This window comes from Solanum verrucosum, unplaced genomic scaffold (genome assembly GCF_900185275.1).
Source record: "Solanum verrucosum unplaced genomic scaffold, falcon-dt-bn FXZP01000252.1, whole genome shotgun sequence".
Taxonomy (NCBI): domain Eukaryota; kingdom Viridiplantae; phylum Streptophyta; class Magnoliopsida; order Solanales; family Solanaceae; genus Solanum; species Solanum verrucosum.
In genome coordinates, this window is record NW_026019988.1 from 3,244,846 (window position 1) to 3,270,873 (window position 26,028).

The following is a 26,028-nucleotide window of genomic DNA, read 5'->3' on the forward strand; positions in this document are numbered from 1 at the left end:
TTTCTAAATTCATGTTCAAGTTCTAATTTCAAGTTCAAGTTCTAAGTTCAAGTTCAAGTTCTAAGTTCTAAGTTCAAGTTCAAGTTCAAGTTCTAAGTTCAAGTTCAAGTTCAAGTTCTAAGTTTAAGTTCAAATTCTAAGTTCAAGTTCAATTCAAGTTCAAGTTCTAAGTTCAAGTTCAAGTTCTAAGTTTAAGTTCAAGTTCTAAGTTTAAGTTCAAGTTTCTAAGTTCAAGTTCAAGTTCTAAGTTCAAGTTCAAGTTCTAAGTTCAAGTTCAAGTTCTAAGTTCTAAGTTCAAGTTCAAGTTCAAGTTCTAAATTCATGTTCAAGTTCTAATTTCAAGTTCAAGTTCAAGTTCTAAGTTCTAAGTTCAAGTCAAGTTCTAAGTTCAAGTTCAAGTTCTAAGTTCAAATTCAAGTTTAACTTCAAATTCTAAGTTCAAGTTCAAGTTCAAGTTTTAATTTCAAGTTCAAGTTCAAGTTCAAGTTCAAGTTCTAAGTTTAACTTCAAATTCAAGTTCAAGTTCAAGTTCAAGTTCTAAGTTCACGTTCAAATTCTAAGTTCAACTTCAAATTCTAATTAAGTTCATGACATTCAAACATTCATCTTCTACTCATAACACTTCAATTACTAATTTCTAACTTCAAATTAACACTTTACTAACTAGTCCTAAAATCAAATCCAAAAAAATCTCAATTTAACCTCAAATTACATATTCTCAAGTTTAAACTAGTTCTAAAATATAAAAATGCTAATTCTTCACTAACTAACAATGCCCAATTTAAAAATGCCTAATTTCTTTTTAAAAAAACCTTAAAATAAAAATCTTCAATTATCTATACCTAACTAACAATAATCAAATCAAATTAACAATTGAATAACACAACCAACAAACAAAAACAATAATATACTAACAAACAATCAATTATAATTACTAGCATTAAAGCCAAGTATTAATACTAGATGGACACAAACACATTATTCAAAACAATTGTACTTGAACTTGAGAAATTTAGAAGCACCAACCTTATCTCCAACTTTGATGAAAGAAGCAAAATAGTCCTGTATCAACTTTTTTACATGTTGAGCTTCCTCAGTTGCCTAGCACGAAAAGTTCTTAAATTAGTTAAATATAAACTTCATATCCAAGAATATTAGTTTATATATATATATATATATATATTTTCTCAAGTTTTAATAAGTTCAAGTTTCAATTCAAGTTCATATATAATTTCTAAACTTAATTAGTTATATATTCAAGCTAATTAGTTCCAAGTTCAAGTTATAATTTCAAGTTCATATTCCTAATTAAGTTCAATTTATAGTAAATTCAAGTTAATAATTAATTATAAGTTCTAATTAAGTTGTAATTCAAATCCCTAAAATTCTAAATTCAAACTAGCTAGCTAGTGTCCCAACTTCAAACTATTAAATTAGTCCTAAAATATCAAATATAATTCAAACTATTAGTCCTAAATTCCAAATTCAAATTAGTCTTAAAATCACAAATTGAAAGTACTCCTAGAATTCAAAAATCAAACTATAGTGCTAAAATCCCAAATTCAAACTATTAGTATTCCTAAAATCTCAATAATAATTCAAACTAGTCCTAAATTCAAAATTCAAACTAATCTTTAAAATCACAAATTCAAACTAGCCCTAAAATCCCAAAATCTAACTAGTACTTAAAATCCTAAATTCAAATTAGCTAGCTATTCCTAATCCCAAATTCAAACTATTAGTCCTAAAATCTCAATAATAATTCAAACTAACTCAAATAATACCCAAGTTCAAACAACTCCTTAAATACCCTAATTCAATCTAATCTTACAATTCCAAAATCAAACTAATTAACTTAAGAAATACCGAATTTCAAACAAATCCTAAGATACCCTAATTCAAACTAACCCTAACATTAAAATTTTCAATTCACAATCAACAAACACAAACTAACAATCAAATAATCCTAATTCAAACTAACAATCAAATAATACCTAATTCAAACTAACAATCAAAAACCCTAAATCATTCACTTACTAACTAACAATCAATCAAACTAACAATCAATAAAACTAAGTATATTAGTACTCTAATTTTGAGATACTTCAACTAAATAGAAACAAAAGTAATTTATTATGGAGGTTCTAAAAATTCACCTTCACTAAGAAGGTCGGGGATGGAGGTGCTGGCCGAGATGGAGGCGACGCCGGTCGGAATGGAGGCGGCGCCGGTCGGGAGGGAGGCGCGCGACCTCCTGCTGCTGGGCGTCACTCCCTCTGCAGCTGCCGCGACGTCCTCTGCTGCTGCGAAGGAGGGTGGCTGCGGTGGGGGATGGCGGCGTGGCGCCGGTCGGAGAGGTGGCGTGGCGCCGGTCGGGGATGGGTGGTGGGGATCGGCGCCGATGGGGTGGGTCAGGGGTGGATCTGCAGTTGGGAGTGAAAGTGGACTAGGTTTTGAGAGTTAGTGTTTAATTAGGAGGAAGACTTATATTGTCATTCTTTTTTTAAGAGAATTCTTTAATTTACCGACCTCGGGATGTCGATATTTTTTAAAATAATACATCTATATATATATATATATATATATATATATAGATACAGATCTATATATATATGTAAATTTATTATATATGTATATGTATACATCTATATATATATATATATATATATATATATATATACATATATACATCTATATATATATATCTAAATTTATTAAATTAAACTTCTGTTGATGTGTAGTTAAATTATAAATATATATAGACACACACACACATATATATACATAATTATTTTAATATAAACTCACCTCTTGAGGTTGATTTTATTAATTAAACATATATAATTTAACTACACATCAACATATAATATATGTATATGTATACATACATATATATACATCTATATATATGTAATTTATTAAATTTACATATATATATAGATGTATATATGTATATATATGTATCTATATATATAGATGTATACATATACATATATATACATCTCTCTCTCTATATATACATATATATACATATATATATATATATATATGTAAATTTATTAAATTAAAATTTTGTTGATGTGTAGTTAAATTATATATATATATATATACACACACACACACATATATATACATAATTATTTTAATATAAACTCACCTCTTGAGGTTGATTTTTTTAATTAAACATATATATATATATATACACACACACGCACACACACATATATATATACATAATTATTTTAATATAAACTCACCTCTTGAGGTTGATTTTATTAATTAAACATATATATATATATATATATATATATATATATATATATATATATATATATATATATATCTCTGTGTGTGTGTGTGTGTGTGTGTATGTAAATTTATTAAATTAAACTTTTGTTGATGTGTCGTATAATTATATATATATAATTTAACTACACATCAACAGAAGTTTAATTTATTAAATTACATATATATATATATGTGTGTGTGTGTGTGTAAATTTATTATATCTGTATACATATATATATAGATGTATACATATACATATATAATATATACATCTATATATATATATAAATTTATTATATATGTATATATTATATATGTATATGTATACATCTATATATATACATATATACACACACACATATATATATATATACACACACACATATATATATATATACATAATTATTTTAATATAAACTCACCTCTTGAGGTTGATTTTATTAATTAAACATATATATATATATATATATATATATATATATATATATATATATATATATATATATAAATGTATATAAATGTATATGTATACATATATATATATAAATGTATATGTATACATCTATATATATACATATATATATAGATGTATACATATACATATATAATATATACATCTATATATATATACACACACACACACACATATATATATATACATAATTATTTTAATATAAACTCACCTCTTGAGGTTGATTTTATTAATTAAACATATATATATATATATATATATATATATATATATATATATATATATATATATAAATGTATATGTATACATATATATATATAAATGTATATGTATACATCTATATATATACATATATATATAGATGTATACATATACATATATAATATATACATCTATATATATACACACACACACACACACATATATATATATACATAATTATTTTAATATAAACTCACCTCTTGAGGTTGATTTTATTAATTAAACATATATATATATATATATATATATATATATATATATATCACATTAAATTTTAAGAACACAAAATGGTCCTCCGGAAAACGATTTAAATAAAATTAAATCAAAATAGAAAATAATACCGACATCAAGAGGTCGGTTTTTATTGTAATTTATTTTTTGGGAAAAATTCCGACTTCTTGAGGTCGGAATTTGGTTTACCCGCAAACCGCAAACCGACCTCCGGATGTCGCTTTTAAAAGTAATTAGATGAAATAAAAATACCGACCTCCGGATGTCGCTTTAATTAATAGTCGAAATAAAAATACCGACCTCATGAGGTCGGTATTTTAATTACATACTATTTAATTTTTACCGACATTCGGAAGTCGGTTTTATGAAATATTTAATTGAGAAAAAATTCCGACCTCAAGAGGTCGGAATTTTTAATGAATTACAATAAAAACCGACCTCTTGATGTCGGTATTATTTTCTCAATTAAATATAAAAAATACCGACCTCATGAGGTCGGTATTTTATATTAATTTATTTTTAATATTTAATTTTACCGACATACGGAAGTCGGTATTATAATTTTTTATTTTTTTATTTTACACAAAACCTATTGAGAAAAAATAAAATATTGTTATTTATATATATACTTATTTTAATATAAACTCACCTCTTGAGGTTGATTTTATTAATTAAACATCTATATATATATGTATCACATTAAATTTTAAGAACACAAAATGGTCCTCCGGAAAACGATTTAAATAAAATTAAATCAAAATAGAAAATAATACCGACATCAAGAGGTCGGTTTTTATTGTAATTTATTTTTTGGGAAAAATTCCGACTTCTTGAGGTCGGAATTTGGTTTACCCGCAAACCGCAAACCGACCTCCGGATGTCGCTTTTAAAAGTAATTAGATGAAATAAAAATACCGACCTCCGGATGTCGCTTTAATTAATAGTCGAAATAAAAATACCGACCTCATGAGGTCGGTATTTTAATTACATACTATTTAATTTTTACCGACATTCGGAAGTCGGTATTATGAAATATTTAATTGAGAAAAAATTCCGACCTCCCGAGGTCGGAATTTTTAATGAATTACAATAAAAACCGACCTCTTGATGTCGGTATTATTTTCTCAATTAAATATAAAAAATACCGACCTCATGAGGTCGGTATTTTATATTAATTTATTTTTAATATTTAATTTTACCGACATACGGAAGTCGGTATTATAATTTTTTTTGTTTTTTATTTTACACAAAACCTATTGAGATAAAATATTGTTTTTTTTTTTTTAATACCGACATCAAGAGGTCGGTTTTTATTGTAATTCATTTTTTTCGAGAAAATTTCCGACCTCCAGAGGTCGAAATTTGGTTTTCACGCTTTCCGCAAACCGACCTCCGGATGTCGCTTTTAAAAGTAATTAGATGAAATAAAAATACCGACCTCCGGATGTCGCTTTAATTAATAGAAATTAGATGAAATAAAAATACCGACCTCCGGATGTCGCTTTAATTAATAGTAATTAGATGAAATAAAAATACCGACCTCATGAGGTCGGTATTTTAATTACATACTACCGACATTTGGAAGTCGGAATTATAAAATATTTAATTGAGAAAAAATTTCGACCTCAGGAGGTCGGAATTTTTAATGAATTATAATAAAAACCGACCTCTTGATGTCGGTATTATTTTCTCAATTAAATATAAAAAATACCGACCTCATGAGGTCGGTATTTTTATTGTTATTTATTTTTTCCGGGAAAATTCCGACCTCCGGAGGTCGGAATTTGGTTTTCCCTCTTTATTTTGCATAAAAACCGACTAGTTGTAAATACCGACCTCCATTTGAGGTCGGAAATTTTTAGGTCGGTATTCACTGTTTTTTTAGTAGTGATTAGGCAAGCAAACATATCTCCTAGGTAGTTGAACAACATTGGATGGATCAACAGACAAACAGTATTAGCAAAATAAAAGAGAAACAATAAACAATTACAAGGGTGTGGTTAAATGGTGTGGATACTTTCATCCAAGAAATTCTTGGAAGGGAGCGCTCCCTTCCATTGGTCCTACGCGATGTGAATCTGAATTAGTCTGGCTAGTGAGTTCTAAATAATCAATTGTCCACCAAATATGGTTGATCCGAATTTCATCTATACATAACTACTCTTAGAAAACTTGTTGACTTAAAAGTTTGTGCATGTTCCTCAAACCAACATTCAAAAAGATCAACTAACAATGTATAGATTATAATTTAGAATTTAAAGTTTATGCTTCTTCACCCAACATTTCACCAAATCCTTCTACTCCCTCAACAACATCCCCTATATATACATATACTCTTCTTCTTTAGTGATGATCAAACTCATCAACTCAAATCAAAACACAACTTAATTTCCTTGTAAAAACAAAGCAATCTTGCAAATTACATCAAATATGGCTGCTTCTAGCAATTGCTCAATCAGCCTCTTGTTGATCGTCGCATTATTGTCCTTATCAAGCATATCGACTAGTCATGCTGCTCGTGGCCTACTGCAACTTCCCAACTTGCCTACGATCCCTTCCTTGCCTCAACCAACAATGCCACAATTACCAAATATTCCAAACTTGCCCACAACATTGCCACCATTACCAAGTGTTGCATCTTTGCCAACTCTTCCAACAGCTAAGTCACCTCTACCTTCTTTGCCTAATTTGCCCTCTGTCCCGAAAATGACTCTGCCTCCAATGCCCACAAATCCTCTGCCCAACATACCATCACTTCCCAAAATTCCTACAATTCCAACACTTTCACCTCCTCCATCGTCTAACTAATCTTGCAGCTTCCAACCGCGTGATTTTTACCTTTCTTGCCACATTGTTATTTTGATCTTTTATGTACTGTATCATTTATATACAATATTGATTGTCATTTGTGTTTACCCAATGCAGTGTCTATTAGTGATTCATCTGTATTTGTCCAATATATTTTCTTGATAAGCGAAAATCAACGTATCTACATTTTTTCGAACAAAATTTGAGCATAACTGTTGTTCCACAATCAAATGGAATTTCATTAAGAGAATTGATAGTGAATTGACACTACTGAGAAAAGGATTTAAGAAATTATGTGGAAAAATTAAAATCAGCTAACATTTTGTACTTTGACAAGGTTGATTTTAGTAGAACAGTAGCATAAAACTTATATGCACCTGGTGTTTATACTAAACCAATGAATGCATGATATGTGTTAAGGTATAAGCAACTATGATTTAACTATAATTAAAGTATCTTTTAATTATGGTAAATTGCATTGATTTGGTGTAAGTCTACCCTTAATTGGAGTAAGCCTTTCTTGTAACATTTTTTGGTTGAACAAGAAATGTAAGTGAAAATCAAATAAGACTAGGACCATTAAGAAGTTTTTTCTCTACAAATTATATTAGAAAGCAGTATATTTTCATGTGCATTAGTTTAGATTACTCAAAAATAAAATTTGAATGATCATATAATTTGATTTGGTAAATACTTATTTGTACTCGGAGTTACACCTAATTAGACTAACGCTACAACATAAACAACTTTTAACGACAATAAATATACACACATTAACAAAGAGTGCTAAAAATTTTACCGGCATTAGTAATTAATTGTCATTAGATCCAATATTTATGTCACTATAGGCTTTAGGGACATTTACAAAGAGTGTTAATTACCGCTAAAAATACATATTTAGTGATAATTAAGTTATTATCATTAATTAATTGTCACTAATAATTATTTTTTATGTAGTGACCTTAAGAATCAAACAATGTAGGTGAAAATGCATATCATTTAAGTGTTAAAAAGGAGTTAATTTCTCATACGGTTACTCAACTAACAATTTTTATCTCAGAAAGTCACTTAAATTTTATTTATTAAGCAAAAGTCACTCGACTAATGCTGAACATTAAACTGACCCACTTTTTTTTATTTTACCGGAATGAATCACTTTTTTTCAATTCAGCTTAAAATAAATTATCCATGTCAACAATATCTACCGAAAATATCGTCAAGTGAAATGACAATAGTTGAGCGACTTTTTCTGTTAGAAAAGAAAGTCGAATGACTTTTTGAGATAATTACTATTAGTTGAGTGTTTTGTATTATAAAATAAAATTAAGTGACTTTCTAAGATAAAAAACATTAGTTAAAACCGTTACGTTCGTTGGTTTGATATAAACCCCGATGGGGAGAAATTTTATCCATTAATTTTGCAATCTAACGATCGATCCTTGTGAGAAAAGACTCTGAATAAGAGTAAAACTACCAAACTTGGTTGCCTTGTGATTGTTTAGCGAAATGTGTTAAAAGACTTAAAAAAATTGTTGAGCTGATTAGTTATTTGAGCATCATATATTAGGCAAATAGGCAAGAAAACATATCTCCTAGGTAGTTGAACAACAATTTTAAAAAAATAAAATAAACAAGTACAAGGGTGTGGTTGAATAGTCGGCACACTTTCACCCTTAACCAATGGTTTTGGGCTCGAGTTATGGAATAAATGAATTCCTTGGAAGGAATTAAAGGCTCCCCTTAACGGGTCCTACGCGACATGAATCTGAATTAGTCTAGCTAGTGAGTTCTGAATACTCAGTTGTCAACCAAATATGGTTGATACAAATTTCACCTATGCATAACCACTCTAAAAAAAACTTGTTGACCTAATAGTTTGTTCATGTTCTTTTGGAAGATTAACTAACCATAGAGTATTTAGAATTTAAAAGGCCTATCTTCTACACCCAACATTTCACCAAAGAACTTTCCCTATATATACCCTTTAGTAAATCATCAAACTCAACTCATAAACACATCTTAATTTCCTTGTGCAAACAAAACAATTTTAGAGAAAATTAACACAATGGCTGTTTCCATGAACTACTCAATTATTTTTGTGATGGTAGCATTGTTGTCCTTATCAAGCATATCGACGAGTCATGGTGCTCGTAGCCTACTACAACTTCCCAACTTGCCTACGATCCCATCATTGCCTAAGCCAACAATGCCACAATTGCCCAACTTTCCACTCACATTACCACCATTGCCAAGTATTGCATCTTTGCCCACATTTCCCTCTGTTGTCCCGAAAATGACTCTGCCACCATTGCCAACCATGAATCCTCTGCCTAACATGCCATCACTTCCAAACATTCCTACATTTTCACCTCCTCCATCCAACTAATATATAGTTATCTTTGCAGAGTCCATCTAGGGGTGGCAAAAATGACTTATTTATTGATTCAGTCTATCTTGATCCGCGCAAATTCAAGTCAAAATGTTCATTTGCCACCCCTACCTTTATTCTACTATATTAGTAGTATTGGCTTACCTTAATTGTTCTATGTTGTTTCTTTTCAGTTTTTCCGATGTATTCAAGTTGATTTTCGAGAGTGTATCCTGTATTTTGATTGTATGTATGAGTGTAATTTTTATGTTTTGATCGTGAAACAGAGTTTGATGTAATATTATTGTTGCTACAAGTTAATTTCTGTCTACTGGTTTTAATATATGACTATTTTACTAATATGGGGTTTCCCCGCGAGAGTTCGAATCTCTCAGGCGACGGTTTCTTTTTAAAAAAAAAAACTGCATTCAATGTCGGGCACCCGTATTAGAATACCATAAGTGTACGCAGACCTTACCCCTACTTTAGAAGTACAGAGATTGTTTCTAATAGAGATTCGGATAGTTAACGGATACTTTTCTTCAATATCTGAATAATATAACAAATCACATTCAGTGCCCAGTATATTCATGAATGGACATATAAATTTCAACTTTCTCATGTCATAAATTATTGAATAGTTCCATAGAAGAAGTTGTGAATTACAGATGAATGAAGATAACTGATGATATACTCAAATGGTACAAAAGGGGTTTAGGTTAAATAAAATTTGTTTTACCCTTTACAGAATGTGAGGAACAAATGAAAATGCTACTCTTACTCTCTGTCAAAGCTTCATTTTATAAATTATGCCCTTCTGAACTGGCATCAAAACAATCTATGCCGGGAAAAAAAATTGGAAAATACTATTTTCCGTGTTATTTCTTGAACAAATGGGACAGGAAAAGCCGTAAACGTTATCAATTTGGCTCCCTGCTTGTCTAATTTACATTATGATAGATATCTGAAGTATAAAATGAGTTTTCTCATGATTCAAAGAAAATCAGGCTGGCCTGTGGATGTCAAGCAACGATGCCACATACGGCTGTTAGGGTCGACAACTCTGGGTTTAGAGATGACTTCTGGAATTGGAAAGTAGACATAATGAGTATTGCATATACCCACTGTGATACCACTATATCCAGCAAATGCACCGTGAACCTGGCAAGACATAACGTGTATATCGAATAAATATATGGTTGAATAATGTCTCAATCACGGAAAATACAAGTTAAGAAGGAGATATCTAATTCCCCGTTGAAGGACTTACAGCATTTTGCCCAAGTACGGTGCACAGAATACCATCTGAAGCATTTGCACGGCATGCACGGATCATGTAAGTAGGATCTATGTATTTCACATCAGCTGTCTGTCCGAGCTCCTTAAAGTACTTTTTAATCTGTCAGAGACCAGGCATATTATCATGAATTCTTATAATAAGAACGATAAGAAAGTGAGCTATGAGCCTTCATGTGCAAGGAAATTTCTATTGCCAGGTACGGTGTTTTAAGAATCAATCAATCGACAATACCTCAAGAAAGAGTTGGGGAACGTTATACAGATGCTGTATTAGCTTATTACCAATAGCATTCAGTGGATTATAATGATTTCACTATTACACTGGTGGTCAACCTGCCACAACGCTTCTCCTGTATCCTAGCTTGAGAATGGCTGTGCATTGTGAAGCTCATGTAGGCAGAGTGAAAGAGATGACAACCCCAATTAGATACTAGGAGCAGCAGTCCAAAAAGTGACTGAAGATATCCTCATATATTGAACGAAACAAGGACACCAGTCATAGCAGCTTAATATGCAATTATCGGTTATTCTTAATGAATTGGTATTCAGGTAAGTATTTTCTTCTTAGAAATTCCAGAACAAAAGTTTCAAGATTCTCATGTGCAATATAAGAGACCATACAAAAGAGTTATATCCAACTAAAAGCTTCTCCAAGAACCCCAATAAAAATCTCAAAAAGATTCAAAATCCAAATGAAAGAGATGCATGAAAAAGAACTTTAAAAGAATACCAATGCAATATTAAATAAAGAACCACATGCTTTGCGCTCATATGTGGACAAAGAGACCACTTAGAAGTAATATGGTGAAGTAACTTGAATTTCCCTAATGAAAAGAAAACTATGAAGGAATGAAATCCTCAGGATGACATAAGGTTGTACACACTAACATGCATTGCGACTTTTTAAGGTGTATCTAGCAACAATCCCACAAAGTAAGCTGGGAAGCACTAACCTCTTGTTGCAAATAAACACCAATGTCTCCTAGTACAGCATTTCCAGATGCATCTTTTGCATTGGTTTTCTCAAGGAAATCCTGCAATGAAGGTTGGGCCGGAAGTTAAGTCTTATAAAGAATCAAAAACTGATCCATCTGTTTTCATTACTATAGTTTGCAAACAATAAATTACAATAAAAGTAACCAAAACTGTAGACCTCTAGGCTCTAAGTAAGCTTTGAGTTTTGTCTAGTATAGCGACAACATTGAATTGAAAGAAGAGTAAAAAATGAATATCTAGTATCCACTACATAAATAAAAAGCAAAGGGGATAATTTATGGGCAAGGATGATAATTACTTCACCAAATATTGAGTTCTTAACTAAAATAGTCCCTTAAGTTTGGCAGCAGGTCAATTTTTATCCCTACTCTATACCTTCAGCACAAAAGATCCTTTTAAGTTTGCTAAAACTGAGCGCTTCTCATTCAAGTAATGAAAAAATGCAAATGGATTTCTACAAGACAAATGGAAATTGCAAAAGAGAGTATGTGACCATAGTAAAAGGACAACCATGACTGAGGTCTATTTCCACAATTCCCAATTATGTGGCTTTGGAATTGTCCAGATGATCGGCAGAAGTTAAGGAAGAAAAGGAAGCATTGATGGGGGTAATTATGAAGCACAATTTACTGTTGTCACGTATTTTAACTATAGCTGTGACGCTTTGCACGTGCAAGTTTCATTAGTTTAATAGAGATTGCTTTCAGGTTCTGTTAGTTGGACCAAAAGTCTCATGAACGCAAACTTAAAGGACCATATGTGCTCGTCATGATACAATAGAGATGAAAACAAGCCAATCCCAAACCTAAGAAACCTTTTCGGTTAACAAAAACTCATCTATACATCCCAAGGTAGCACAACCGTAATTATGACGTATCTAACCTGCCCAGCTCCCTCTGCTGCACAGACCACAGCTGATCCCTTTGTCTCGAGCAGATATTTTAGATGCCTCAATACACCATGAGGGCCATGCAGATTAAAAGGCACCTGAAATATGAAATAAGATATGATCCCTAATGAGAAACTCATCAAAAAAGCATTGCATAACATCTGATAGATATTAGTCGTACCTCTGGGATCAAGCATATGTCTATTTGTCCACTAGCTAGGGATGCTTGCATAGCTATAAACCCACTACTACGGCCCATCAATTTCACAATTCCAATACCACGATATGCACTATGCGCCTGCAAAAGAGTGATAAAGAAACTGCATCTAAAGCAGATTGCATGGAAGAAGTATACTGCATAACAGTAATTGAGGAAAAAGTATATGAGCACTTTTCTTCTGGAAACTCAATCCTTAACATGAGACAATTTTTGAAGATATAAGTTTAGAGGCAAAATAAGAAATACTTGAGAAAACAAACTCAAAGTCCAAGAAATAGGGGGGAAACTAGTCACTGATCACCAAGACCTTCCAAGAAAGAAAGAAAAAAGTCAGAGGATTCTGTCAAACAAGGAGTTCTTGCAGGATTTCAAAATACATAATGACTATCTCTTGAACTTGTAGTGAAGATCACAAAAAAGTAACCGCACTGAGACATATTCACAAAAGAGAGGTTGATGAGATTGTCTACGGAATTCCTTCTCAAAAGAGATTGTCAATTGAATAAAGTCAGAAGGAGGTCCAGTAAATTGAAGGGAGCAAAGCATAGGAAAAGAAAAGGCAGTAGAAGATTTTTCCTATTATGGAACAGACTGTAGAAGAAAGGATGAAATTGTAGTAGATCATAAAGTAGTACCTCAATGTAAGCAGAATTAATGGCTCTCTGTGCTTCTTCAACAGCAGTATCAAAACCAAATGTCTTGTCCATAAGCATAATATCGTTGTCTATAGTTTTTGGCACACCAACTACAGCCGCCTTTATTCGTCTTTTACGGCACTGTACACCCACAGTAGACAAAATTAAACTAGAATTTCTAACAATAGCAGATACACTTAAATGTTATTGACTATTCAACAACCAAGAAGATTAGGAAGAAACTATTAGACCACTATATCCATGCTCATCTGAAACATCTTCTTTCTACAATTTCAGGGAGAATTTTAATTTTAAAGCATAAGTTTCTATGCAAGAGGGACATTCACTCTACTTGTCTAATGGAGACACTAGAGAGAATCATTTATTCTCTATTCACTCTCTATACGGTCTCCAACTATGCACCAAACCTCAAATAATCAGAGAACAACAGTCAACAATGCATTATGACCCCATATGAATATAGACGTCAGGCATAACAACCTCATCATGAATTGCATTTGCACCAGCATGTGTACCATTTCCACCCAGCACAAAGAGCATGTTGATTCCTCTTTCCTGACAACAGTGAAAGAGGTAAATCTTAGATAAACCTAGCAAAATAGTCTTGCATGCAACGATCGAGGCAAGCTATATGATTGTAGTAGACGAGAAAGTCAGTCAAGTACCTGGATGCTGTCCACAATGTCACTAACTTTAGGTCCTCCACGTGATACTCCCAGCAAGCTTCCCCCCGAAAGATGAACATTTTGCACCACTTTCCTGGATAACTAAGAACAAAGCAGGTGGGCGAAAATCAGTACAATACTTAAATCTCATTAAAGAGAAATTTATCCATTGCAGAGTAATAGTAATGACCGTTTGGAGATCAAAGTTAAGATTTTGCCCTTAAATCTGAATAACGGAGTTCAAAATTTAAAGGATCATTTGGGCAGTGAAGAAGAGTTGAAGTAACTTACTGGCATTTCGGCTAAACCTTTTTCAGAAAACCCACGATATCCAAAAGGAATTCCCACAATTTTCTTCACTCCATATATCTCAAGGGTGATAACTATCTGCATCATGTGAAAACAAAGAGCGGATGAAGAACAACACCAATGCAGCAGCAAGCAAACTACATCCATGAGAAATCAAAGAATCAAAATCAAACAATAATAAAATGCTAATACCTGTCGAATAACATCATTAAGCCCGGGGCAAAGACCACCACAAGTTACAATCGCTGCTTTCACCTCTTCTGGCTTGAAAAATATTTTCTCTCGAGGACCAGCACGGTGAACCCTGAAAATAGTTCATTCCGTATTCATGCTATGTGTTAAAGGCTTACCAAATATAAAATAAGAATCATGCTTGGCACAAAATTAATGTATTTACACCCTGAGTCGCAATTCTTACAACACAATCAAAACTCTTCTACTCAATGTTCAGTAATTCTATACCAAAACGAACACTTATAAGGAGCTAACTTTGTTCCATCTCACAATTTTCCCCAAATTCCAGTAATAGATAACGTGTAATTTCCTAAAACACTCCCCTCATCATTTGACTAACTCTTTTAACATCTCACTATCTAGTTTTATTTCTATCAGATATGAAAAAGGAAATCTCGAACACAGAAGATGTCAAAGAAATGAATAATGCCAAGTTGGGTGTTGAACAGTCTGGATAGTGGAGAAAATCAACAATGATAGAGGACTTCAATTTATGACAATTCGGAGAAGGAGCTCGTAGATGCAGATTAATTAGTAACCTAGAATTATTTTTTCAATCTATAGACATGCATTGCACTATAAAAGGCTTATGCCTGAATAAAAGAGGGTGAGACTGATTAAACTGATACTAGTCAAACGTTAAGTTTGTATCATTTCCTCAACAGGAATATCATTGTTGTATCCATGCAACTCTTTAAAGTAGAAAAGGTAAAGAACTTTACCATTGCTCTACCCATGAACAATTGGAATCAATGCACTCGGCACCAGCAGATGAAGGGGAGGAATAATTAATTACCTGAAATGTAAATTGCTTACTTGGATCAACTAGAATTAAATAGTACAAGTGAACATGGAGGAAATAGAACAGAAAAAACAAAAAACAGATCATTTACTTTTTCATCAGCAGACAACAAAAACAAATAGCTTACTTGCTTAACTTCTCCATTCATTCCAAAGATAGTCCTATTACACTTCCGGGAGTTGAACCAACTTTTGACTAAGATATTCTAACATATGTTTTAACCATTTTGAAATGGGACAGGTTGCAAATTTAGTTTTTTATCAAATCATATCTAAATTATCAAAATTTTAGACAAATTAATATAAATTGATCCTTGATATGCGAAAGGCCAATCAATTTCAGAACAGTGAGATACTACTATCTTCAGCAAGGAATATTCTTCGAGCTGTTAATTAATGGAAGAAAAAAGTACTTGTGTATCAACACTGGATTTTTTAGCTTTTTGAACTGCCAACCTACTTTTCATCAAAGTATTCACAATTGAAGACTTTACATAAATGTGAATCAAACAGTTAAAAACACCCACCCAAACTGTAAGGCTACTAAAGATAGATATTTTTCCTGACTATTTAATCTATCTATCTATCTATGTCAAGGGATACGGAATATAGTTCCAGTGGCAAATTACTGAAAAGTTTATATCTTCTCACAGTACAAGCTGAAAACTACATTTATATGAGCCAGAGCATTTGCACATTCAAATTAAAGACAATAACCAAGTAGTTGGAGATCACTGCTGAGAAGTAGCTATGCCACACAATGATCACTATATATTAATTTACATGGTCTATCGACCTATATTCCATTACCCCGAAACATAAGGGGGCAATAACCAATATTACAGGCACTAATTTGAGGGTGTGTACCCTCAAATTAGTGCTTTTTCTTTTTTGCTAATTTAGTGTATTTTGAAGAATTTTGGTATGAAGCGGTAGATCAATATGACATAATTACTAGGAAAGGATGCATGTCACCTTCTACTATCATAATCAACAGGAAACTGAATTTGGACGGTGAAAAGCTATGCAGAACTAGTAGAGACTTACTTTTAATAGAACTCTGTCATTATTATTAACGTAACCATGCCATTTTTCATCTGAGGGGTAACCTTCTGCAAACGTTTCAGTTATTGGAGTCCTGTAACAGGAATGATGCATTAATGTTAGTAAAACTACACCTCAAGCAAAAATTTCTGTCCGAAATCTTCATTATATTAAGCAAGGATATTTCTTTCCATTTGATTACCAGACCACCTGGCCAAGTGCATTCACACAAAATATGTGAGAAAACTAGCAATACTAAACTTTGGAGAATCAATAAAGCCAGGCATAGAGACCTGAATGTCGAAGCAGTAGTGGTAGATACAGCAAAGTAACTAATGCTACAAAACAAAAGGATAATCAAATTCGAACTGAATACTCCTCCATTCCAATTTAATGATACTCAACAAAGCATTTGACACAATTCCAATTATATATATATATATATGTATATATATATATATAACTTTCCAACTCATCGAATTATTCGAGATTTTAAACTTTCATATGATATTTGGTCCAACAAAATTTCACTGTTCATATTTAATACAAGTACTTTCTTTCTTCACTCTTGAATGGTGTCTCTCTCTTCTTCTATTTTCCGAAAATCAGGTGATTCTGTCTGAAGCAGCTCAAGTTAAAGTATTTATGTCCAGTTAAATACGTTATGCAAAAGAAATGGATGGAATATCCATATAGCACCTTACTCCTTAGTATCAAATTTAAACTCCTAGAAGTTGCTACAGCCTACAATTCTTCACTAAATAAATCTAAACACTTCACCACTATTACCAGTTCATCTACCAATTCAACACATAGTTCCTTTTTTTCTAACCATAGTGTCCAAGCCAACTTGAGGCACCTCGACTAATTTAATCAAATACCTGACACCTCCTAACTTTGTCCACCAAGTCGCGTTTTTTTGTCTCTGCTAAGAATTGAACCTGAAACTTTACGATGCTCAACGCACTTCATTGATCACTACATACCCACAAAAAGGAGAAAACTATTCCTTTTGCCCCAATTTATGTGACATAGTTGAAATTTCAAGATTCAAAATTACAAGCATTGAAGTAAATTCAGACCTAAGAAACTTCAAGTTTTTTGAAATAAAATTTATATATTTGAAAACTAGTTAAACAATACTATAAATCACCATAATTAACTACCTAAAAATATATAAAAAGCATACCTTAATAGAAAAACTTGATTGACTTTCAAAATTTAAGTGTACCACATAAATTGGGACGTAACTAAGTAAAGTACACTAAAATTTAAAAAAAAAAGGCAATTCTTTAACAAGGACATTACCTCATTTTTAGACAAAAAGTAGAAGGATACGAAACGGCGTCGGGGAATACATCAGTCATATGAGGAATGTTAAAACGAGCTTCAAATTCTCTAGAATACTTTAACTTCCAATCAGGATCACTAAAATCGATGCCGACGCCGGCGGCAGCATTTTTCGATACCCCGTTTCCAGCTTGCACTCGAATTCTCAATCTCCGGCAAGCTCTATTCAAATTCCGTACAGTTCTCAACCTAACGGGACCTGAAAAGAGATCATGATCGGTGTAACCAGTTGTCGACGGAAAAATCGCTTTCTGTCCGATCACCGGCGAAAGCGACTCCATGAATAGCAACAGTATGCGTGTAACTACTGTGTTTGTATATGTGGAAGATATATATAGAGCGATGGAGAGATCGGAAACGGAGAGTGACGGAGAAAGAGAGAAGAGAGAGACAAAAAACAGTAGTAGAATTTAGCAGCCAGCCGGAGAAAAGAGAAAGCAATTATTTTTAAATTTTTTTATTTTTTGGGTTTGACCTTTTTTTTCTTGTTTTCTTTCTAGGTTTCAGCCGTCCAAAATGTATATAATTTTTGAAGTTAAACTTAAAATAGATTAATTTAAAATTTAAGTATTCAAAATTTATACTTCTCATATTAATATATTAAAAATATTTCTTAAAATATTGGTCAAACTTCATACCGTTTGATTTTCAAAAATTGAAATGTAATAAGTAAAAGTGAGAGCAGAGAATAATAGTTAAATTTAGAATTTCAAAACATCAGTTTCACGTTAACTAGAGGTTTCAAGTTCAAGTCTTGGGTATAGAGAAAATCTTGTTAGGAGCGTCACCCCAAATGGATCCTGCAGTGTGCGATTTAAAGTAGTCGAAGCTATAATATGGACTTCAAACACTGAGTGAAAAAATTTAAAAATTTAATAAAATATTATTAATTTTTTCTTAAGAGATAAGTAAGATCAATGAGACTCTATAATACAAAACGGAGGAATTAATCATTAAAATGTTAATATAATGCATGGTACTTTAGCACTCTAATTGCTCAAGAGACTTCCAAACTTTTATTCCAAGGGGTACTTTGGTTCATGAACATTTGGGCAAGGGTGTCCTCCTATCAATCGGATTGGGTTGAATTTGAACGATCGCAAGTGTTATATGAATGAATTGAATTAAATTTAGATGATCAAAATAAATTTAATTAAAGAAGTAATTTGTTCAAAAGTTATTTGTGCTGCAATAAATTGAGCTAAAATAGGTTAGAAATGCGTCATAATTCAATCCATTCAGTTCTTATTAAATTTTAATTTTGTTTTCTTGTTCTTTTATAATGTTTTAGTACATAATAAAATTATTTTTCTTTATTATAGTTATGTATACTATATCAATAAAAATATTATTTTCTTGAAAATATTTTGACAATTTATCATTGATCAATTTAGGCTACATATTAATTTAACAGGAATTACCTATTTTAAAATTATTATTTTTCCTGTTTCTAAATATTCTCAAAAGCAAATTTAGAATTTTTATTTTTTGAATTCTGGATAACAATAATATTTTTGTCAACCGGACCTTAGATAAATTATTTACATATTATATAATTTTTTTAACAAAAATATATGATATCAGTAAAATAATTAGATTATGTCGAACAAAGATAGAGCTAAGATTTCAACTTCATGTGTTAGTAAGTTTTAGACAGCCCATTTTAAGTGCTAATAAAAAAGTTTTAAATTTAATATACATATTTAAATAGCTTCTTGCTACAAATATATTATTTGAGACATTTATAGGTGTAGTCTATTGTCTATAAAGTGAGTTGAGAATTATGAGATATTGAATTAGTTTAAGTGCACGTAAGTTGGCTCGAACATCACAATTATTTAAAATGTATATTTATTCTTAAACAATAATTATCAACTTCAATCAAATCTGTGTATATATAGACCAAGCTCGCGAGAAGCTGGTTAGCTAATTGATGAGACAATAGCTTACTACCTTAGCCCGACCACCCCCAGTGCCATACCCCTAACTTTAACTATGGCTCCGCCACCCCTGAATATTCTTATTTATTTTTTGTTTATATAAATATTCTTATTCCTTATATCATTTGGGGAAAAATGTCTTTTCATGTCATAAAAGCAAACTTTTGATTATAAATCTTATCTATTACGACATAAAAGTAATATCAAGAATTTTACATATTCTACTTCCTTTTCTTGCTTTTAATTAGTCAACTTTAAATTTCATTTTGTAAGGAACAAGAGAGGACAAATCAATACTCTTTTTGTTTTTAATTACTTGTCCATTTTTCATTTTTTAGTTGTTCCTAATTACTTGTTCATTTTGACAAATCAAGAAATGAAAATATTTTTTTACATATTATACATTCAATTAATTACTTTGAAAAAAAGTACTATAACTTTTTGAAAATCTTAAGTTTTTAACTAACCCACTTCATAATTAATAGGGGTAAAATAGTAAACTCGTTATGTCAATAATTGTTTTCTTAATAGATGTGTCAATTCAAAAGTGAACAAGTAATTTGGGACAGATGGAATACAATAAATTCCTAATCACCCTATTAATTAATTAGAAGAAGAAAAATAGCGATGAATGTGACGTGTGTTTTCAATAAACATTTGAAAAATGAATATTTAATAGTTAAAGTGTGTTTCAATAAATATTTTATCAGAGTTCAAGCAAAATACTCATATACTTAATAATTTAAATATCAAAATAAAAAAGGAGATATTTTCAGTAAGTTTTTGACCGTTTATCCAAAAAATAAAATAGTGTTGACATTTCAAGTTGAATAGTTTTTGCATAATTATTAATTGCACTATGTCATGTCGAATAATAATGTGTCGTGGCTGACTCAATTAGTTCTCTTACAAATGGAATATTCAAAAACCAAATATTCGAATCTATTATTTTGTTAGGTTTATTCTTTTATCTCATTTCTAATACTGAATTTCCCTTATTCTGATCCTAATTTTAATAAATTTTATTTTTATACATTGATAATATAAAATTATCACAATATTAATAAAGTTGCAAAAAGAGATAATTACTGATAACTGTTCATGATAAGTTTAGTTATATGAAGAATAAAGTAAATTAAATGACCCGCTATAACTTATTACTATATAGTTATTAAAATAGTATAAAAATCTTTTAAATTGGATAAATATTAGTTATATTAATTTTCGAATTAGTTTTTAAATGAACATAAAAACTTTGACTTTTTGTGTTAATTAATTCCATAACTATATCATCCTTGAACTTTAGAGAGAATGATTACTTACCTATAAATTGTAATAATATTTTAGATTAGACAATGATCCCACATCATAATATCATTAGAATTAATTGATATATCTATGTTGTCAAAATCATAGTCTTAACTTTAAAAGAACCAACAAGAACAAAAAAAAATAAAAAATAAAAAATAAAATATATATATATATGGTACATTGCATGTATAACAATTTGCATCTTCTTGGATGTATAGTATATAAATTGATCAAACAATTTAAGGACGAAAGCTCTTCGTTTATCACTTAGATTATAAAGATGTTATCGATTATCTTCGATTCTTCATATCTTCTGTTCAAATATTGTAGAAGTAATTAAATCGGGGAATTGATGTTCATGAGCTGATGCCCGTCATATTTATTAATATGAGATGAAAAAGGTAATAAGTTTTTTTAATCAAATTTTATTTTATTTTAAAACGAAGAAATAATTACTTTTAGAGTTATAAAAAATTGATTAAGTAATGTGACATTAGAGATATCTTTCAATAAGGATATTAAATAGTAAATTAACACCGTAAGTGAAAGAAATATATAATTTTTCTCTGTTAACTTATGATATTCTGAATAATGACAAGCTAACTCATAATCTACTCGCAGGAAATCAAAAATGAAGGAAATCAAGCAGCCTGCAAATCAAGAAGGCATGAAGATTAAATAAGGAAATGATCCAAGCAGGGGCGGATCTACTCAGGCAGGTGGGGGTGCCATGCCACCCACGAGCTTCGACGGAAATTTTATGTATATAGGTATATATATACACAGTCTATATATAAATAATAAACCCGCCACCCTCGGTACCAAAGTACTTTGTGGTGCCCGTTGTAAAAGGCCAAATGTTTGAGCCTCAGGTCGCGGGATTAAACCCGTTTTGACACATTTTCATTTTTTCTTTTTTAAAACTTAAGGCTCCTCTCATAAATCATACTGTAATAGCTTTTCGACCTTTTTCTTTTGTTCTTTTTTACCATTGTTTCAAATTATTTGCTACTTTCTTTATCTTTAAATAATTTTATAAGTATGAAATTTAGCCTAATTCATCCTACTCCTAACCTTAGATATTATTTTTCTATCCTATATTAATTATTTACATTTTACTAAAATAGTTATTAAAAATTATTTGTCAATTAACAAAATTAAACAACAATTTGTTAATTTTTTTTCATTATCCAAACAAGTAATTTTTCTTGAAAGTGTAAACAGAATTTGTAAAAAAATAACCAAAAATGTTTATCTTAAAGATTAATATAGTAAGCTATCATTTTTATTTATAATTTCCTAAAGAAGTAAAAGAAAAAGTTAATATATAGTTAATAGAAAGAGCTATAAATTGTTTTTTTCTCTTCTCAATAATTTCATAAACACTTAAACGCATCAAATATTCTACAACAAGAAAATATAATAGAAAGATCATCAGTAAATTTAACCAATAATTATATAAGTTTTGGTACTATTTTCATGTAACCCAAAATCGAAAATCATCCATAAACTCCTACATATATACATACTCTCTCAATTTATATGATATTTTTTTATTCTTAAAATTCAAGCTACGTGAAATTTAATTAGAGTATTAGAAAATATTTATTATTATTACATTAGCATGATAAGAATTGCAACTTATATTTGTTCATAAATATTACCTTCTCGCTAAGTTGCAATTCAACCAAAAACATTATTAGTTGTGATTCTTATCATGTTTATATAATTTTAAAAAAAGGAACAAAAAAATACACCTTATAGCTTGACTTTCAAGAACAAAAAATAACCTATAAATTAATGGAGAGAGTAAAATGAAAAAAAGAAAATTTTGGTTAATTATATTTATATTTTGTTGATTGACAAGTAATTTTAAATAACTATTTATGTTATCCTAAAAATAATACAATTGATTTTGTATGAGGTTAAACACAGATATCTTAATTTATCTTAGTTTAACTCTTTTTTAAATACATAATTATTTGACTTTAAATCAAAATTAATATTAATATATTTATCTTTATTTGATTTTTGACAAATGAACATTATGAACCACCATAATTTTTTCGTAAACAACCTACAAGCACTTTTTAAAAAATTTATACATGTTGTTTATTCCTATTTTATTGATTGATTTGTCATATAGATTGAAAAGACGAGTAATTCGAATCAAACATAAAGTTAATTTAGGCGATGAGTCTGTTTGGCACCCAAAGACTCTAAATCTTGGATCCGCCTCTGGATCCAAGTAGAACAACACAAACATGGAATGAGATATGTTCTAATCCTTACAACTCTACAAAAAGGGAAGGGCATAATCAAAAGAATTAAGAATCAATAACAGACAACTTAAAGCTGGCAGCAGATCAATCAAGCAAATTGTGATTGATAGGATCAGATCGAGAAAATCATCAATCAAGCCAAAAGTCAAGATGAATTGCTGGCAAATCATGAAATCATCAAGCAAGCCAAGAATAGAACTAAGCTGTCAAGAGAAGAAAAGAAAGCAGATCAAAGCCAAGAGTCAAGATGAATCCTCCAGCCAAGCACATAATCGAGTCATATCTATTAAGAAGGAGAGAATGTGATTTACCATGCACATATCTGATATGGACATGGATCAATAAATCACCTCAATCAAGGGATTCCTCAAATCCTTGATTGAAGTAAAACTCCCTTGGGCTGTCCTTACAAGAGCACAAATATGTTCATATAAATACCCTCTCAGACTTAGGAGTAAAGTACGCACTTCACTTGAACTTATATTGTAATCTTCTTTTATCTTTCATAAAACTTTGTACACACTTGAGTGAACAATTGAAAAGAAAAGAGAAAGAAAGATCTGAGTGTAGGTTATACAGGTAGAGGTTGTGTCGAAGAAGAAGATCTGATTTGCATATCAGACAGAGCTCTCAATTGTAACATTCTGCAACACCCAAGTTCTCAACAAGCTCTAAAGGAAACCCTTGAAACCCAAGGGGACTGGACTAGGCAGTAGGCACCACATCGGTGTTCCAAACTAGTATAAAAACTATTTGTGTTATTTACTTACTGCAATATTTATTACTGTTTATCTATTCTACTAACGTGCAGGTGAGTCGATTGACCATTACAGGAAGTCGATTGAAGGAAATTTTAATTCACCCCTCCCCCCCTCTTGACTTTCATTCTCAACGTTATTTTTTTCTTCAAGGAGTCGTTTGGTTCAAAAATAGGTTATCACAAGATTATATTTTTATCGTTATAATTAGGGTTTATAACCAATATAGATATAGATAATTCTACCTTCTTTATGAGTAGATAATCTCATGGTTTTGATATACATTTCATTCTTATTTTAGCTAATATCCACAATTAATATTGGATGAATTTAATTTCAAATTTTAAACCGGAATACACACCCTAATACCTATAATCAAACAGTCCCTAATTGAGGGTATAACAATATTTTTTTATATAAACATGTGAAATGTTTACGTAACGTTGACAAAATAAAGGTGCAGGGTACGATGACATAATCCATGAAGTCATTATCCTAACATTTGATAGAGAAGCCAAGAAAATAATGGTATTTTTAATACATAATTTTATTATATGGTATTTTTAATACATAATTTTATTTTTTTATATAAACATGTGAAATGTTTACGTAACGTTGACAAAATAAAGGTGCAGGGTACGATGACATAATCCATGAAGTCATTATCCTAACATTTGATAGAGAAGCCAAGAAAATAATGGTATTTTTAATACATAATTTTATTATATTTGTGTATCTGAATATTTTTATTTTAATAGTGGAATCTATTAATTAAATTTGAAGTTTAAACCTTTCACTTCAACTATGGAAGACAAAGATTTCCATAATATGCACCTTTAGTAATATTATTTCACTAAGATATCTTTATTTTATAATAGTCATTTTCTATAACAATATTTCAATATAATGATCAAGTTCTTTTTAAAATAATTGTTCTTGTTATGTTATGTCATTATAACAATATGCATGTCATTATAACATGTAGCTAAACGATGTTGTTATAGAAAAATTTTATTGTATATATAATTAAGAGTAAATTTTAGGTTTAGCAAATATAAAAATCATATTTGTATGCTATAACTACAGTCTGCATAATTGCGCTCCATAGCAAATTTTATGTTTGCTATGGAGCATCAGATTGTATAACTCGCTGACAAGAGCATATTTGTATAAAATCACTGACCGGCCTCTCGTTTGTATAAAAGCGCAACAATTGTATATGTATATCGGTTAGATAATTGTATATATGTAAGTACTATGTATATGTACCAATTATTGTGTTTTATCTGCATAAAATTTGAATTTGTAGACAATTAAATCGAAATAAAACATTTGTATATCAAATCTCTCTCTCACTTTATACAACACAAATTATACATTGTAATTTGTATAATCTGTGTTTGTATAAAACGAGAAAGAAACGGACTTGGGGGAGAGAACTGGGCAAGGGAAGATCTGTATTTGTATAATTATAAGTGTATAGGATGAAAATATATGTATTTAAAAAAAAGGACTCGGGGGAGAGATTTTAGGAGAAATTGAAAGAAACTGGGAGAGAAAAGATAGTGAAGGAATTTGTATAAAAATAAATCTTCCATTTTTTGAAATGTGTGGGGCCCAACCGATTAAAATAAAACTGATTTGGGGAGAGATTTTAGGAGAAATTGAAAGAAAATGGGAGAGAAAAAATAGTGAAGGAATTTGTATTAAATAAATCTTCCATTTTTTTTTAAAATTCATGGGTCCCAACTGAATGGCAAAAATGGTGTAACATTAGCTGCACGTTTGCTGCGAAATACAAATATATGAAACAGTAGCTATATGATTTATTTTGATTTAAATGTTT

The 26,028-nt window shown here is 30.5% G+C and overlaps 4 protein-coding genes across 4 annotated transcripts in view; 3 read left to right on the top strand and 1 right to left on the bottom strand.

Annotated features, from left to right (window-relative positions):
- LOC125818922 (uncharacterized) overlaps positions 1–26,028 on the top strand; it is a 196,224-nt gene that overhangs the window by 168,350 nt on the left and 1,846 nt on the right. The window lies entirely within an intron of this gene.
- LOC125818926 (protein PELPK1-like) lies at positions 6,625–7,172 on the top strand. The gene has a single exon (XM_049498437.1). The coding sequence runs from the start codon at positions 6,683–6,685 to the stop codon at positions 7,058–7,060; it is 378 nt and encodes a 125-aa protein (XP_049354394.1). The 5' UTR covers positions 6,625–6,682; the 3' UTR covers positions 7,061–7,172.
- Positions 9,126–9,446, top strand: LOC125818882 (protein PELPK2-like). Its single transcript, XM_049498394.1, has one exon. The coding sequence runs from the start codon at positions 9,126–9,128 to the stop codon at positions 9,444–9,446; it is 321 nt and encodes a 106-aa protein (XP_049354351.1).
- LOC125818911 (ATP-dependent 6-phosphofructokinase 5, chloroplastic-like) lies at positions 10,032–18,393 on the bottom strand. Its single transcript, XM_049498420.1, has 13 exons — positions 17,850–18,393; positions 16,545–16,635; positions 15,419–15,492; positions 14,655–14,766; positions 14,445–14,540; positions 14,154–14,255; positions 13,969–14,043; positions 13,468–13,608; positions 12,794–12,910; positions 12,606–12,710; positions 11,681–11,761; positions 10,699–10,827; positions 10,032–10,589 (listed from the first exon to the last, which is right to left on the bottom strand). The coding sequence occupies exons 1-13, from the start codon at positions 18,170–18,172 to the stop codon at positions 10,422–10,424; spliced, it is 1,614 nt and encodes a 537-aa protein (XP_049354377.1). The 5' UTR covers positions 18,173–18,393; the 3' UTR covers positions 10,032–10,421.

Coding starts and splice junctions, on each gene's coding strand:
- LOC125818911 (XM_049498420.1), bottom strand. CDS start 18,172: ATGGAGTCGCTTTCGCCGGTGATCGGACAGAAAGCGATTTTTCCGTCG. Junction 12,711..12,793: donor ACATATGCTTGATCCCAGAG/GTACGACTAATA, acceptor TTCATATTTCAG/GTGCCTTTTAATCTGCATGG. Junction 10,590..10,698: donor CCGTACTTGGGCAAAATGCT/GTAAGTCCTTCA, acceptor ATGTCTTGCCAG/GTTCACGGTGCATTTGCTGG.
- LOC125818882 (XM_049498394.1), top strand. CDS start 9,126: ATGGCTGTTTCCATGAACTACTCAATTATTTTTGTGATGGTAGCATTG.
- LOC125818926 (XM_049498437.1), top strand. CDS start 6,683: ATGGCTGCTTCTAGCAATTGCTCAATCAGCCTCTTGTTGATCGTCGCA.